Below are 17,311 nucleotides of genomic sequence, written 5' to 3' on the forward strand. Positions count from 1 at the left end.
CACATGCATGTACACAGTCAAAACTTCTTTTCTTTTTGAACAGAGTGCACTAACTTAAGCCTATTCCGAAGTTTATACTGCTAAAACAAACCTGTAACTTCGGTAAGGTTCCAAAATGAAATCAGTAAGATTGTGTGTGAAATCGGTAAGATTTTATTTCTCTAATTTAATTGGCCCCTCGCAAGGTAGAGTAGGTAGTAGGTACAAGGAATTTATGCTTTTGAACCGGAGAACATCTGTTCTTTCCCGGCAAGAATACCGGCAGGCAGCTCTTGGGGGTAATCAAGAAAGAAAAGGGTCCTCTAACATCTCTCCCCAGGAGCTGATAGGGCCTTGGCTATCAGGGAAAATTGCTCTGGCGAACCCATTCAAATTTCTCACAGCAAATCACAGTGGCCTACAGCCAACTCCTTTTCCGCTCATTGGCCAACTGGAAACTTCAGCCCCCCCCCCAGGCCTCCCTCTCTCATCCGGAAGCCAATCGGAAAGATTAGCGCTCCGTAACTTAGTGTCATCAAGTACCGTACTTGCAATTGGCTATTGGAGCTACCGATCGAGAAGTAGGCGGGGCCATGCCAGCTGGCCTATATAAGAGGAGGACAAAGGCGGCGCGCCGCCTGTGTCATCCGCCATCTTGTGCGAAGCAAGGTGGCCTCCACGTTCCCTGAGCGTCTTCTCCGCTTTTGCCTCGACCGCCCCTTGATCACAGACATGTCTCGGGACCGGTTCCGGAGCCGTGGCGGTGGCGGTGGCGGCTTCCACCGGCGCGGAGGAGGCGGTGGCCGCGGCGGCCTCCACGACTTCCGCTCCCCGCCACCCGGCATGGGCCTCAATCAGAACCGCGGACCCATGGGTCCCGGCCCGGGCCAGGGTGGCCCCAAGCCCCCGATCCCGCCACCGCCTCCGCACCAGCAACAGCAGCAGCCACCGCCGCAGCAGCCGCCACCACAGCAGCCGCCGCCGCTTCAGCCGCCACCGCATCAGCCGCCGCATCAGCAGCCTCCGCCGCCACAGGACTCGTCCAAGCCCGTCGTTCCTCAGGGACCCGGCCCGGCTCCCGGAGTGGGCAGCGCTCCGCCGGCCTCCGGCCCGGCACCGCCTGCTACTCCTCCGACCTCCGGCGCCCCTACGGGGCCTGGCCCCACCCCGACCCCGCCGCCCGCTGTCACCTCGGCGCCCCCTGGGGCGCCCCCGCCCGCGCCGCCGAGCAGCGGGGTCCCCACCACCCCGCCTCAGGCCGGGGGCCCGCCACCTCCCCCCGCAGGGGGCCCGGGCCCCGGGCCTAAGCAGGGCCCAGGACCCGGAGGCCCGAAAGGCGGCAAAATGCCAGGCGGGCCGAAGCCCGGCGGCGGCCCGGGCCTAAGCACTCCTGGCGGCCACCCCAAGCCGCCGCACCGAGGCGGCGGGGAGCCCCGCGGAGGCCGGCAGCACCACCCGCCCTACCACCAGCAGCACCACCAGGGGCCCCCGCCCGGCGGGCCCGGCGGCCGCAGCGAGGAGAAGATTTCCGACTCAGAGGTGAGTGTCTCTTGGAGCTACGCGTCGGTTTCCCTAAGATGGCGGCGGCCCCCTCCTCCTTCCTTTCCCAGCCTCCATTTTGTCGGAGACCGGAAAAGGCGCGTGCGCGTGGGCGGTGGAGGGCGGGGCCGCTGCCGGAGCGAGGGGCCGACGGCGTGGGTCCGCTAGCTGGACCCGGCCTGGCGGAGGACCGAGGGAGGGTGGCCTGAGGAGGCAGCGATGAGAAGCTGTGCTGGGCCCTCCTAAAGCTAGCGGATCTTGGGAACCAGAGTGGGGCGTGAATTGTAGGGTTGGAGAGGTCGGGGAGTTCTGGCCTCAAAGCGCGGGCGCAGGTCGTGCGGGTGACAGCAGGTTTTTGATCACCTTTTTTTTTTAAAGATTTTATTTATTTATTTGACAAATACATAGCGAGAGAGGGAACACAAACAGGGGAAGTGGGAGAGGGAGAAGCAGGCTTCCCACGGAGCAGGGAGCTTGATGTGGGCTCGATCTCAGGACCCTGGGATCATGACCTGAGGCGAAGGCATATGCTTAACGACTGAGCCACCCAGGCGCTCCTCTTTTTTCGTTTAATACTTGATCACCATTTCAACTTAATGTTTGCTACGTTTTAGGTTTGTCGGGGACAGTCAACAGAGACAGCTGATGAGGTTGCTTGTGTAGAGTTGAGTCTAGAGAGGGCTGTAGGTCTATTACCGAGTATTCTGGATGGTTTGGGTTGTTTGATGTTTGCATAGTTACTATGTTGGAAATACCGCAAATACAGAATCTTGACTTTAAATGGAACAGAAGAGCAACCCGATTGGTGGTATTAACCCAGTCTGGGAACAGCGAACATTGTTAACCTGGGTTTTTCAACTTGCTAAGGTCAGTGGTTTCTGAAAATTTCCTTCTTTTTTCATTAGGGGTTTAAAGCCAACTTGTCTCTCTTGAGGAGGCCTGGAGAGAAAACTTACACTCAGCGTTGTCGGTTGTTTGTTGGGAATCTACCTGCTGATATCACAGAGGATGAATTCAAAAGACTATTTGCTAAATATGGAGAACCAGGAGAAGTTTTTATCAATAAAGGCAAAGGATTTGGGTTTATTAAACTTGTGAGTTTTTTCTTAACGTGGATTTAGAGGGCTTTTTCCCTTGTTTTTCACTACTACAAATTCTAGTGTTCAAATAGCAATAAGTTGGTCTTTAAAATTTTCATCATTAAAAAAAAAAGATGCCACTGTTGTGAATAATTGTTGATACTAAGAAAAGAGAGGAGTGGGTGGGTAAGACCTTTACCTACCCTGGGTGGTGTCAGGGAGGGCTGCCTGAAGATACTTGACTTGAGCTGGAGGAAGAAAGGGAGTGGGAGTAAGCCTTTTGACAGTTTGAGTGGGCACTAACCAATGTTGAGCTTATATTAACATGAGTATGTCTGATACTTTCAGGAATCTAGGGCATTGGCTGAAATTGCCAAAGCTGAACTTGATGATACACCCATGAGAGGTAGACAGCTTCGGGTTCGCTTTGCCACACATGCTGCTGCCCTCTCCGTTCGAAATCTTTCACCTTATGTTTCCAATGAACTGTTGGAAGAAGCCTTTAGCCAATTTGGTCCTATTGAAAGGGCCGTTGTAATTGTGGATGATCGTGGAAGATCTACAGGGAAAGGCATTGTTGAATTTGCTTCTAAACCAGCAGCAAGAAAAGCCTTTGAAAGATGCAGCGAAGGTGTTTTCTTACTGACAACGTAAGTTCATATGCTTATCCTACTTTTTATTTATTAACTTGGATGAAGAAGTTGGGATAAAACCGAAACCAGTTAAGATGGAACCGTTTTTGTTATTAGAACTCCTCGTCCAGTCATTGTGGAACCACTTGAACAATTAGATGATGAAGATGGCCTTCCTGAAAAACTTGCACAGAAGAATCCAATGTATCAAAAGTAAGATTGATTTAATCTAAGCATTTTTTTTTTCAAAGATTTTATTTGACAGAGACAGCGAGAGAGGGAACACAAGCGGGGAGAGGGAGAAGCAGGCTTCCCGCGGAGCAGGGAGTCTGATTCAGGGCTCGATCCCAGGACGCTGGGATCATGACCTGAGCCGAAGGCAGATGCTTAACCGACTGAGCCACCCAGGCGCCCCTAATTTAATAAGCATTTTTTAATTGTAAATGAGAACTTGTAATAATTTTTCAATTTTGCTTAGAGAATGCAAAAATCTTTGAAATGCGTGTGCTTGAGAGAAATCTAAGGCTCAGGAAGTTTAGAGGTTTTGAAGTAGAGATACTCAAATGCTTAATGTTTGTTGCTGAGATAGGAATATTTTATACGTAATTTTGTCCTTAAAAACAGCGGTGTGATGAATAGGTATCTTTTTAAGGATTGGAAGAAAATACTCTTTGAATAGAAATTTGGTTAGAGGAAATAAAATTAGGAAATGGGGACAGTAGGATTTATCTCCATTGCTCTATATTCTCCATTACTGCATCACTCTTGAACCTATTATTTTTATATTTTTTATTACTTTGTAAAGATTGATTTATTAGAGAGCACGGGTGAGTGCGCGTGGGGTGTGGAGGGAGAGAATCTCAAGTAGACTCCCTGCCAGGGCAGGGCTCAATCATGACCTGAGCCAAAATCAAGAGTCAGACGGAGCCACCCAGGCACCCCTGGAACATGTCATTCTTGATGTGAGGCTATTTTACATGAACCAAGGGGGCCTATGCCTTTTGGCATTTCTTACATGTGATAGGCCAGGTGGGACATCCGTGTTTTTAGGGCAACCAGGTAGTATTTGTTGTGTGTGTCCCCAAATTGGTTCATGTTTAAATATTGTCAGGGAGAGAGAAACGCCTCCTCGTTTTGCCCAGCATGGCACATTTGAGTATGAATATTCTCAGCGATGGAAATCCCTGGATGAAATGGAAAAACAGCAAAGGGAACAAGTTGAAAAAAACATGAAAGATGCAAAAGACAAATTGGAAAGTGAAATGGAAGATGCCTATCATGAGCATCAGGCTAATCTTTTGCGTCAAGGTAAAAGACCCTCTTGTGTAAATTTCCCTGATAGGATCAGTTGCTTTTTGAATTTTTTAGAACCCCATTAATGTGAATTCAAAACAATTTTCTAACGTTCAGATCTGATGAGACGCCAGGAAGAATTAAGACGCATGGAAGAACTTCACAATCAAGAAATGCAAAAACGTAAAGAAATGCAACTAAGGTAAAATTTTTGTTAAGCTAATTAGCCTTTGATTCTGGGTTAACATTTAGAGGAAATGACGCCTGTTTTTGTTGCCAGAATGCTTCTAAGTCTATTCTGCACTCTCTCCAGACCTTCATTTGTGTTTGCTGTAATAACCTAGACTTGTAAAGTTCTGAGGCAAACTACTAGCTTTCTTCAAATTGGCTCTTAAGAGATATGGATGGCACTTTAGTTTATATGCTTGATGACTATTTCTAGGCAAGAAGAAGAACGACGTAGAAGGGAAGAAGAGATGATGATTCGTCAGCGTGAAATGGAAGAGCAAATGAGACGCCAAAGAGAGGAAAGTTATAGCCGGATGGGCTACATGGATCCAGTAAGTAAAATTCTTTTGAAATGTAATTGGAGTTGTCTACAAAACTTGTAGGTATCTAAAATGAAATTTTACTCAAATAATGACCTTTCACTTCATTGCTGTGCTTTCTACAAGTGTGTTATTATCACGGTTAATACGCTTTGTTTTATTTTCTTGGCTGGGCCTAAAGATTGCATTAGTTGGGAGGAAGCTTCATGGGTTTTCTGATAACTGAGTCTCAACAATTGGTTTTAAATGTAGTCTTAACCTTTTTTTGTTTTGGAAATTTCTGTCTTCCCAAGAATTCTTAGTACAGGTGTATAAAAGGGCTTTTTTTTTTCTTGCAGAGAGAAAGAGACATGAGAATGGGTGGTGGAGGAGCAATGAACATGGGAGGTAAGCATGAAGATCAAATTAGCAATACCATTAGAGAGCAATGTTCTGGTTGAGTTGTAACCAGCATTTTTGTTTCCTAGATCCCTATGGTTCAGGAGGCCAGAAATTTCCACCTCTAGGTGGTGGTGGTGGCATAGGTTATGAAGCTAATCCTGGAGTCCCACCAGCAACCATGAGTGGTTCCATGATGGGAAGCGACATGGTAATGTATCCTGTATGACGTAGTACAAAGGAAATTCTCATTTTTCACAACTTACCTGTGTGTGTTTTTGTTTTTTGTTTTTGTTTTTGTTTTTTTAAGTAGGTAACTGGACCTCTTTTTAGTTCCCTTATCATGTAAATCATAATATTGAGGAATACTTTGGCAACATAGAAGAACTCAGTGTGCGGTAACCTAAACAGAAATGGTTGCCAAGAAGTCAATGCTGTCAGTAGTATGTTGGAGTTCTCTTTGGCAATAAGTAGACATAGGTGCTTTCCATTATATTGCTTGTGTACTTTTGCACTCTAGCACATGGCAAATCCAAATTCTAAATGTTAGATGATGTACCTGATTATTCTACATCGAAGTAAGAGTAATCAAATGGCAAACTGTCATTCATTAAGCTGATATTTGCCATAAGTATGAATCAGACTTGTAGTTTATAGTTTTAGGCATGTTTTAGTGATGTGTAGGACTTTGACCTATATTTGGTGTGGTTTCTACCCATGAAAAGGGAGTTGTTTACTGTTTCGACTCGTCGTTTCCCACTTGTTGGGCCTGTCAGTAGGTGCACCTTCTAAAATAAACTGACATCTCTATTTTGCTACAGGATAGCAAAAATGAGTGACAATTTTAAGCATACTAGTTGTGTGCATTTGATCTGAACCTTCTTGATGCTTCCATATTTTAACTGTACAGAGAGCCTATCAGGATGCTTTAAAAACCACCAAGTGGATTGGTCTAAGTGGCTGTGTTAGGGCTTTACAAATCCGTAGGAAAATTGAATATTGGATTAAGAGGTGGGTTTAGAGAAGAGTGCATTTTCACAACTGAACTAAATCTGAATTGGTACACGTGCAGGCTTTTGGCAAAGGAGGGAAGCTTGCAGCACTTAGCTCAGCTCGTTAGATTCATTTTACATATAGGAGTATAAGGATTTAGTATGGGGCCTCATCTATTAATCTACTTAAGGTTTTTTGAGAATTAGAATCATAAATAGCTGGTTGGGTTAAAACATAGTGTTACTAGTTTTCTTTACATTGAATTTTAAAAATACTGTGGGTAACATTTTGGTTTATATGCTTTCTAAATAAAAGGTAGATTGTAGGTCTGTATCAAATTTGTAAAATCTAATTTGACGTGATGTTCCCACAATTAAGGTTCTTTGTACGTCCCGTGTAACAGGTAGGGTTCTAAGATGTTGTAATAACATAATCGTGAAACCCCAAAATTTTCTTAGAGCTTTTGCGATATACAGCATAATGCGCTAAAACCCTAGATTTTTAGGATTTTGAGAAATAAAGGATTGAGATTTAGTTTTTTAAGTAGCCCTGTAGTATTTAGTAGGAAACATGTTGGAACTATGTATAGGAACAGTTAAACCCTGATGCATTTCCCCCCCATTTTTGGAGTGATGCTCTCAGTAACTTATTTTGAGTGGAATTTGAAAGATAGTTGAGGCTTCTGTGCTTTGTTATATCTATAGGGTTTTTCTGTTGGGGGAATATAAGTTTCTCAGATTAGAAGTACTTAAAATTAGGTGGAATAATGAAATCCTGCTTTATTGCAGTTATTTAAGCTTGGTGTTTAGGCTGTTTGGGAGATAGCCAAAACATGGAATCATAGCTAACCAGTGGACTTTCAAAGACCCGAAGGAAAAGCTGGGCCGGTGTGGGGGTGGGCTGTATATTCAGTCAATTTGCAAGAATATTGGCTGCTACTGTGAACATAATTGTCTCTGGTTATATAGTGATGGTTCTGAAAGTGGTATACCTGTGAGAATATGGCAACACTTTTTTAATGAAGTTACTGTGCCGGTTAAGTGACTAAATCTGCTAGTCTTTTATGCTTTTTCTTTTTGTAGTCTGGTAGCATTTTATTAAAACTTTGAACCTTTTAAGGTTTCTGCAACTTTTAGCAGATGTGTCTTAAGATCTTGAAAAGCACAAGGTTTCTTATGCAGCTCATGCCACTAACTGGTGAGTAGGTCTTTGTCACTTCATTGAGTGCATTGAATCTGTCTGGTTGGGCTTGTTAGGCTTACTTGGAAATTAAATTTCCTGTTCAGACCTTGAAAGTGAGAAGTTTGCAAGCTTTTCCAGTGGGTTAATCTGATGTGAAATTTCTTAAGACTCATTTTGGAATGGGTTTTCACATCTGCACTAATTCTTAAATTTTTTAGCACTACAGGGAAGACCTATTCTTTGAAACAGGTGTATGAGAATGGCTCAAGTGGGAACATACCACAAGGCATGTATTATCGTAAACTAATTTTCAAATTACCCTTTTTTCCTTTCTATGTTCCCGGTACCTGTGGATCGACTCATTGGTGATTGTATCGACGAACGTTGACTACGGAACCTTCTAAAATATTTACTTAACACACATGGACATCAACTACATATAATGAACTGTTAATTACTGTTCCAATAGCGTACTGAGCGCTTTGGGCAGGGAGGTGCGGGACCTGTGGGTGGACAGGGTCCTAGAGGAATGGGGCCTGGAACTCCAGCAGGATATGGTAGAGGGAGAGAAGAGTATGAAGGCCCAAACAAAAAGCCCCGATTTTAGATGTGATATCTAGGTTTTCATTCCAGTTTGTTTTTGTCTTTTCTTGTTTAGATACCAATCTTTTAAATTCTTGCATTTTAGTAAGAAAGCTACCTTTTTATGGATGTTAGCAGTTTATTGACCTAATATTTGTAAATGGTCTGTTTGGGCAGGTAAAATTATGTAATGCAGTGTTTCAAACAGGGGAATTTTTTTCCTTTTCCTTTTTTTTTTTTAACTGTATAATGTCCCTCAAGTTATGGCAGTGTACCTTGTGCCACTGAATTTCCAAAGTGTACCAATTTTTTTTTTACTGTGCTTCAAATAAATAGAAAAAATAGTTATAATATTGATCTTCAACTTTGCCATTCATGCTTCTATGCACATTAGGCTAGGTATTCCACTTTGAAAGCATGAGCGTGTCTAGGCCTTCGAATGGCACATGCCATTTCTGGGAAATGTATCTGTAGGCTAAGTATTGCTTTCTACAAATAAGTACCCCCTTGTTTTAAAAAGAAGAAATGCATATTGAAGTAGTTTCATGATTTGATTTGTTTGGCATTAGAGGAAGCAAGCTGGTGCTAAGTATTTTTAAATGGTTATGTAAGCAAGCTGAACTGTAAATCTTCCTTCAGGAATGTGTATTAAGATTATGGAATGGGTGAAAGACTATTGGTAGGGGGAGAAAGTGGGTATGACTAAATGGATCTTTATGGCCCTATGATCTATCCTTTCCTTGAAAGTTTCTGAAGAAAAAGTGGAAAGATCATTCTGTTGCATTCCTCCATTCTTGTTTTTAAAAGAACAAGTCCCAAGCCCTACAAATGGCTTGTATTGAACTTTCACATTTGAATTAAAGATTGTTAAACATGAAGCCTTTTCATGTATTACTTCAAGCGATTTATGAAGATGGGGTTTAGTCTGAAAAATGCAACTCGAAAGTAAGCGTAGTAACCATAAAGTAGGTTTAGCTATATATGCATTTGTACTCTGTAACTTTTATATCTCCTTGTGCTACTGCTGGTGGGCAAAATCTGTAGGACTATAAAAATCTACTTGTTCTCTTGTCTAAGTAAACTAGTGGTGACTGTTAATGACAAGTAGGGTTCCAGATAATGATTCTTACTGTAAAATATTTGTTAACTTGTTTTTCATAGTTCACTTTCGATGTAGCACTAAATCTGGAGAGAGTTGTTTATGCTACACAGTACAAATAGCCCTTCCTCCCACTGTAAAGTTCTGGAGTGTTTCGATGGTGTTGTCAGTTGATTGTCAACTTCATTGAATCTCCTTCCATTAGGATAAGACATTTTGACTTAATATTAAAGTAGATTTAGTTACTGTTGTCTGTTTAGTACAATGGGAACCTGTTTTCCCAGTGCATATATGTTAGCAGAGGAACAACTTCCTAAAATTAGGTAAAGTAATTGAACGGTTTGGCTTTGTTCTTAGTTATGTTTCCATTCAAATTTGTACATTACAGAACTCTTACTATGGAATGTGTCTTCCTCCTTTTCACCTCTGTTCTTGGTGCTAATTGGCAAAAGTAAAATTCTAAATCAAATCTTGGTTAAAATGCTGAAGTTTAGTATTGTGCCTGAGTACAAAGGGAAACCTATTGTTGAAACAATTGAGCACTTTCTGCATAGGAACCTGGATAATACTAAAAGTAAAACACTAGTGGAGTATAAAGGCATGTCACCCAATTATGGTTGTGTGACTGACAGGTACATGGTGTGCTAATTAAGGAAGAGAATCTCCTTAGAAAATGCTCATCATTTCTTCACCAAGACACTTGGAAATGGGTAGTAGTTCTACCATAATTCTATCAATGAGGAAGTTTTGTCCTAAGTCATCAACTGGTGATATGTATGAGGTTTTCTGTATGGAAACACAAGGGTCTGGATTTGAAAGGGATCCATTACAATTTGATTGAATTGTATGGTAGGGACTCCACTAATGATAAAATAAGGGGTGTTCATGGGACACCCACAGAGGGTGAACTTGAATGTGTGTGGGCGGGGGCTGGTGGGGAAGTGGGAAAATCTGCCTATAAAATTAATGTTTCAGTTTATTTTTCAGATTACATGCCTTTCTTTATAAGGGATGCTGGCACAGACCCCTAAAATAAGCTTTTGTTAGTACTGTACCTTTGAAGAGTGGTGAAGGATGCTAATGGATAATCTCCTGAAAGTTGTGGCTTTGATAGCCTTACTGTGGGCTGTAGAATTGCTAAACGTTGTTTAGCAAATAATGTTGCTTAGTTTCAACTAAGTTTTGCCTTTCATCACTGAAACAGCAGTGTACCAAGGGTTGTAAGCTACTCAAATAGACTTTCAATAAGTCTTGGAATGCATATGATAGTTTTTTAGACTAACGTGAATTTAAATCATCTTAAAAAAAGGAATTTCCTAAAAGCTGATAATGAAATGTGGGGTGGGAAAGGGAATGTAGTACTTTTGAAGTATTTTAGCCATTTTTCTCATTTAAAGAAACCACCTGCCCCCATTTCCTCTTCTCCACTTTCTCTCATAATTTTAAGAGGAACACTGATCCGTTTTAAGCTTATTACTCCTAATCTTAAAAACTGCATTCTCTAAGAGACCCCAGTGTATTTAATTAGGTACCTTATAAGATTAACCCAATGGCTCACATTCAGTGAAACCATAATCCTCTTGGCTTAGAACACTAATTAAACTCCTAAAGAAGTACTATAAACCCCACCACTCTTTATGTATAGATGTATTATATCACTAATATAAACAGATAATAATTTGGGAAATTGTAACGTTACGCCTGTGCAATTTTTTATGAGTGGCATATTATGGCAGACAAAAATTTAGATACTTGGCTTTTCTTGGGCAAGCCACTATGTTGTGGCGGAATGTTTTCTGGTGTTCTTGGACTGCAATTGTGCACTATTAAAGTAGTGGCCTGCTACATAACTGCATTTAGCCAGCATTTCTGCAGTGCGTAACTGTGAGGAACGTAGTACCGCAAATGGCAATGGACATTAGGACCCGGATGTAGTATTCCTGCTTGCTCCAAGATTCTCATTGCCGACTGCATACAGGTAGGTAACAAGCAATATAATCTAACTTGGTGACTTGCTATGTACTTTTATTCCGTGGGCATTCTGACATCACACTTCTGACAATGAAATTACAGTGCAGCACCTAACACTTGTATGGTAAAGCTAGTTTCTATCAAAACTGCGTGGGTTTGGGTTTAGAGCTGTAATTTGTCAGGCAGAATTCAGTGCTGTTGCAGTTCTCAGATAAAAAGTGCAAACTTGATTCTTTGGTATGTCTGATTCAGTTGCGTGGTTTCCTTTAGTTGCATTGTAACTGAAGAGAACCTGGAGCACGTCAGTGGTGTGGGGGAGAGGGAGTCAAACCATACTTGGGAAGTAGAGCGCTTTTAGCATCTTGACACGGACTGTATAGCATGCGATACTGAGTCTCTGTTGGAGCAAACTGACCTGCTCATAGGTCAGCAATATCGAATTCAGAATGCAATCTTGGTAATTATTCTGCAAGTTGAGTGAATTAAGACTAAAAGCACAGTTTTTTTGGTAATGTGATTTAAATTTTTTTTTTTTTTTAATGGGCTTCATGGGAATACCTTTGTTACTAACGTGGGCTTAGGCGGGAATCTAATGTGTATAGTACAAGTTACGTGACTTGTCTAAATATGTCTTATGCTCTAAATCTGGGGGAAAGTGGTGTGGCATGTTGACTTGCCTGCAGTTGCAGACATGTTGGGAATTGTTTCCCAATCCTAAGACTTCGTCGTATTCTGTAGGATAACTGCAAATGTTCAGAGTAGCTTTTCGAATTTGGTTCCCTTATTAGCTTTAGGGATGTGTTGTTATATAATCCAAAATGTTCACCAAAAAAAAAAAAATCTTCAGAATCACCTTCTTTTGTTACTTAGGACTTAAGCTTTGTAAGCTTTGCATCGACTGTTGTTCCAGACCTCAATTCAACTTAACTTTGGTCTCCCGAGCTGGTTTTTAGCTAGCATGCATGAGAAACAGCTTTCATGTATAATGCTTTCTGCTCTGTAACTGGAAAGTTCGGTTTACTTTGCATAAATGCCGGTGAAAACTCTTCATGACTATGAGAATTTTCTTCCATTGTATCAAGAAAAATGGCTTGCTCTTTGGCAAGCAATTCACAAGGTGGGGACAAATTGGTACTTTAATAATGTAGTCTGTTCAAGCAAATACCTTGACTCTCCTGTTAGGTAAAAAAGCAAATGGTGACTAGGTTCAGCTCTATATTAATAATACAATGCAGTGCAAACATAATGCTCAGTATTAGTGACAGAAGAGTCACTAAATTGACATACAACCCTGATGGGGTTTTCCTGTGGCATAATTCATTAAATCGGTGGCCAACACTTGCTACCGTGATTTAGTGATTCGAGTGCTTAGAAATAAAAGCTCAGGTTTATTTCTTAACAGCCAATAACAATTTTGAGAGAATGTACTTGTTATAATCTGTGGACTTGAGGAACATCACCGGGGAGGGGGGGTTAATTTTGCTTCATTTCTGCTTATTTCAAGATGAATAGGTTTTTGCACTTTCAAATGAGAAACCTGTGACTTAAGTCGATTCTTACTAGTTTCGATTTGTATGTAGCTATAATTTGTGAATCTTAGTGTAGAGGATCTTAAAATCACTCACTCAAAAAGCTGGGAATAAATGGGTTGCAGTAACAACACTATACCGAGGTGCTTGCATTGTATTTCATAGTCTTTTCTTGTTACAAACCAAAATTAATTCTTTTTAATGAGAATGGTCTAAGGTCAGAGGTGTGTTGCCAGAATGCGTTTTCGTACTGTTAGGCCCTTGGAACAGATACCGGTGCTTTCTGAAAGATGAAAGAAATGGAATGGGTGCTCTTCACACAAGGTTGCAAAACCTACAAAGAATGCATAATAGTCTCATTTTTCCCCAAGAAAAGAGATGCGTGTGACTAGTTTTGGACTTTTAACCTTAATGGGGGTTGCATGTCTCCTATTGTTAATCATTGTCAGCTGCAGTGACATGATCCACAGTCCTGCATTTACTGCCTTTCCCTTAATGATTTTGGACAGGTTTGAGAGAGCCAGGATGTTTGTTCTGGGCCTTTATTTGGTTTTGGCTTTTGCTGATAATGTTTCAGTGTTCTGTCAGCTAGTGCAGTTCTCAAATGGCTGCCTATTAGGGAAAGAATTCTGAGGATTTGACTGCTCCTAATCATCTGTCATTGCTGCTAGATAATGATTGGCAATTTTTAAGACTCAACTGTGGAAATCTCACAGTTGGTAAACCATCAACCATAAAAATGTTGCTTTTGAACACCAGTGCTGAAAAGATTTTATTTGGAGGGTGAAAAGGGGGCTGGTGGATGCAGGATAGGATAATCTGGAGAATGGGGGAGAATGCAAAACGATATAGTATCCCTTATGGATGGTACATGTGCAACAGGGAGCTCTTTTTTTTATCCCCTTGGCAGTAACTGATAATCAGGGAGGAAGAAAAACCTGGAACTTGAATTAAGGCTGATCTTTCTGGTTTTTGTGCACTGTGGCCCTGCCAGGCATATATAGTGAAGGTGAATGTCTTCTCCCTCAGAAAAACTCAGGTTCCTTGCTGTCCCGAATAAGGCCTAGCTTCCCTGCCCTAGCTTTCCCTAACTGAAAACTCAGGACTTGGGAGGGAAAGAATGAGGCAAATGCAGAGGATTGCAGGATAACAACTGCATTGTTGTGTACTGTGGAATGGGGAGGGCACTCCTGGAGGACTCCTGCTGCAGGTGGTCAGTCCACCTGAGAACGGAAGACATACTTGAATGGGGAGCAGGGTATGTGCTTTTATATGAAAAGAGAGCTGATGTTAAAACTCATTTGGTAAGGTAAACGTTGTCACATACCTTCACATAAGGGATAGTATATTTTGGGTTGCAGTCAAACTTGATTGTGCTCAGACTGGTGAAAATAGATAGGCTTTTGTATTTTAAATAAGATACAGTTTTTATTTGAAATGAGCTGTCTACTTTATTACTTTACATAAGAATAATTTTAGATTTTTTTCCCCCCCATCAAGTTTCTTCCTGTTTTGTTTTTTTTTTTAATGCTGTAACTTGCCCCTAATCTTTGTCTCTGGAATTTTACTCTTTAAATTTTGAAGTTAACTAGCATTTTCAAACCTTTATACCCTTGTCTTTTATATTAACTTTCTCTTATTATTCTTTAGGTAAGAATGATTGATGTTGGCTGATACTGGAGTACTCATTCCAAGTAAGTTTCCTTAGAAGTCCTAGCCTGTAGAAGACTTTCGAACCTGTAGAAGACTTTTGAGTGTGATTTGTTATAATTGTTAAGTAGTGTGAGTTAGCTTTGTGGGGTGAAACGTGTTTGATTTTTAAGATGTTTACTTCTCCTAAGGTAATATCCTAATATCCATGTGTTTTTGTTTTTGAAAACGTGGGGGCACCTGGGTGGCTCAGTTAAGCATCTGCCTATGGCTTAGGTCATGATCCTGGGGTCCTGGGATGAAGTCCCGCATCGGGCTCCCTGCTTCTCCCTCTCCCCCTCATCCACTTGTGTTCTCTCGCACGCTTGCTCTCTCTTTCTCTCAAGTTAAATAAAATCTAAGAAACCAAAAAATGTGGATGTGAGTTGGAGAGAGAAAGTGGGGACTATTTATTTTATTTATAGAAGTGTCAGACAGTAGAAGAATTGACAAAAGGACATGGCTGAAACTATGTTGTACGCCTGAAACTAATAGAATATTGTATGCTATGTTTCAATTTTAAAGTACAGGATTTTGTAAAGAAAACCGTCAAAGAAGGCTTGAATTGGTGGAGAAGTGCCGCATTTTTAGAACTCTAAATTCCACTTCTGACCCATTCAGAATCTCCCTTAAGATTCTCTTTTACTTATGCAGCAAATAGTAGAGAACAGTCCAGTCATGGGTGGGAGGAAAATCCTGAAAGTGCGTGTGAGGAAAATTTAAAAGAATGTAACCGCGGTGTATTAACCAGGTTTTTTCTAAGCAATAAACAGAGCAAAACAAAAGAAAAAGACTGATTGGAACCCAGACCTGGGCCCCAAAATGTGCCTCTTGTTGATGTGAGATTAAGATGTATACACTAAAAGTTAACAAAAATGTAATATGCTATACATGTTATTTTAATAAGATGATATTTTTAATGATAGGTGGATAAGCTCTTAGTCTTGAGATGACATCACACAACGTGAGCCAGGAAGGAAAGCCACAACTTGTTAGACTGAGGAAGTATCTTAAGTAAGTTGAATGTTTCTTACTCTGTAAACTGCCTTCAGAAGAACCCTTGGATGTTACAAACATAACTACGTGTGTGTAAATATTTCATTTTAACTTACTTTATGTTTTAAAACTTCCTATGTAGGAAATATGTTTTTATAGTACTTAAATATTTTTATCCTTTTAACAGCCCTCTTGAGGTTGTAGACCTTGTTTTGTTGGTTTGGCTCAAGCCTCAGAAAAACAGGGACTTTAGTTTTCTGTAGGAGTTTGTACGTCTCTTAACCTCTGTCCATAGAACTGTGCAAAAGAGGGTTTGGAAAATTGAAAGCTGCCTGTTTTTTAACCAAATAGTTAATATGATGGGGCCACCTAGAGTTAATGATGTCCTAGAAGGTTTGGCAGTCTTAAAGGGCACCTCAGCTCGGCTGTTGTAGCTGGGGAAGCAGTCGTAGACAGTATGTAAACAGATGAGCAGGGCTGTGTGCCAGTAGTTTTTGTTACAAAAAGGTAGTAGGTGGACGTCCGCTCCCCCCATCTAATACAAGTGGATATATAGTTAGATTATCACTCAGTTAAAGGGCTGTCGTAATCATTTAAACAAGAGTAAGGTAGAAGGAAGTAGAAATAGTGATAAGTAATTGACTAGATTTTAAACCTAGGGAAGGTGCCAATTAATGGAGTGTCTTAAGAGATCTCCCTTCTCAGAATGGTTGCTACTAAAGTTCTAGTAAATGGAAGTAAACCTGAATCAACTAGCTGGTGACAAAGCCTAGTGGTAAAATCTGCATCTTAATCCTTAACTATATAGATCATAAATACTGTTAATATCTCATTCCTTGGTTAGTATTACTTTGGTGTCAAAAAGTTTACTTGGTTGGTGCTACAACTCTGATTTTAACATCTTTTGGAGTAATTGTTTCTTTTAATTGGCAGGGTGAGGTGAACTGTGTCCAGAAAACGAATGAGGAAGAGGGCAAAGAGGAATGAGCAGCCTAATTGTTGTTAATAAAGACATTTTTAAATCAGATTGTGCTTTTATTTGTTTTTGTTTTTAAATAGGACTTTTTGTTTTCTAAAATTTTCCTTATATGTCATCCTGTTGTTTTTAGGTGACATGGGCATAGAACACCATAATTCAGGACTCGGGCTTTTTGGCAGAGCTACTTCAAAATTAATTACTGATCAGCCTGACAGCCCTTCCTAGGCCCTTGTTCTAACTAAACTAATTAAGCCATCGATATTTTTTAATTGCCTTTATTCTTTATAGGTTTTATTCTTAAAATCAGTATGTGACAAATAACAGCAATTAATTATATGCCCCTCCTTGATTGGGTTTCAGGCATAATACCATTTTGTATCCCACTTTTGTATTTCCCAAAACAGTTGTCAGATGATGGTTAAAGGGTACTCAAATTACTTCACAAAGAGGCAAAGACAGAATTACATCTTGCCAAATAACATGTTTGGGTTACCCTAAGTAGCAATTTCTTGAAGTTAAAGCGGAATTTCATATGTAGTAAAATATGGATAGATTCTTTGAATATAAGTGTAGGGAAAAGATTGTTATAATTGACTGTAAAATCTGCTTAATAAAGAAATTTGGAAGTAAATCTGCTTTTCTCCCTTCACTCTAGTCATTCTAGTCATTGAAACTTGACAAGAGGTTAGTCGAAGGGCTCTTTGGCACCAGCTTAAGCATTTGTTCAGGAAAAGGTATGAGACATATATGTTTAAAAGGTAATTCTGTTGCTATGTCTCTGGGGGCCACATTACTAATAGTGCAGAATTTCAGAAAGCACAAGCACTAAGTTGTTAGCTTGCC

At 40.9% G+C, this 17,311-nt stretch overlaps 1 protein-coding gene across 2 annotated transcripts; it reads left to right on the forward strand.

Moving 5' to 3' along the window:
• The first annotated feature begins 602 nt into the window (after positions 1–602).
• SFPQ (splicing factor proline and glutamine rich) lies at positions 603–16,514 on the forward strand. Of its 2 annotated transcripts, none has more exons than XM_028113630.2 (12): positions 603–1,518; positions 2,424–2,612; positions 2,946–3,247; positions 3,347–3,442; positions 4,341–4,537; positions 4,640–4,724; positions 4,965–5,082; positions 5,409–5,457; positions 5,538–5,659; positions 8,093–14,498; positions 15,420–15,507; positions 16,423–16,514. In XM_028113630.2, exons 1-10 carry the CDS (start codon positions 712–714, stop codon positions 8,228–8,230), a joined length of 2,103 nt encoding a protein of 700 aa, XP_027969431.1. In that variant the 5' UTR covers positions 603–711; the 3' UTR covers positions 8,231–14,498; positions 15,420–15,507; positions 16,423–16,514. The 2 variants fall into 2 exon arrangements, with proteins under 2 accessions (XP_027969431.1, XP_027969432.1); XM_028113631.2 differs by having other exon boundaries at positions 14,455–14,498.
• Positions 16,515–17,311: the final 797 nt, after the last annotated feature.

The sequence above is a fragment of the Eumetopias jubatus genome, unplaced genomic scaffold (assembly GCF_037043125.1).
Source record: "Eumetopias jubatus isolate StellerSeaLion01/CBP00866 unplaced genomic scaffold, mEumJub1_p1.0 scaffold_4, whole genome shotgun sequence".
Lineage (NCBI taxonomy): Eukaryota > Metazoa > Chordata > Mammalia > Carnivora > Otariidae > Eumetopias > Eumetopias jubatus.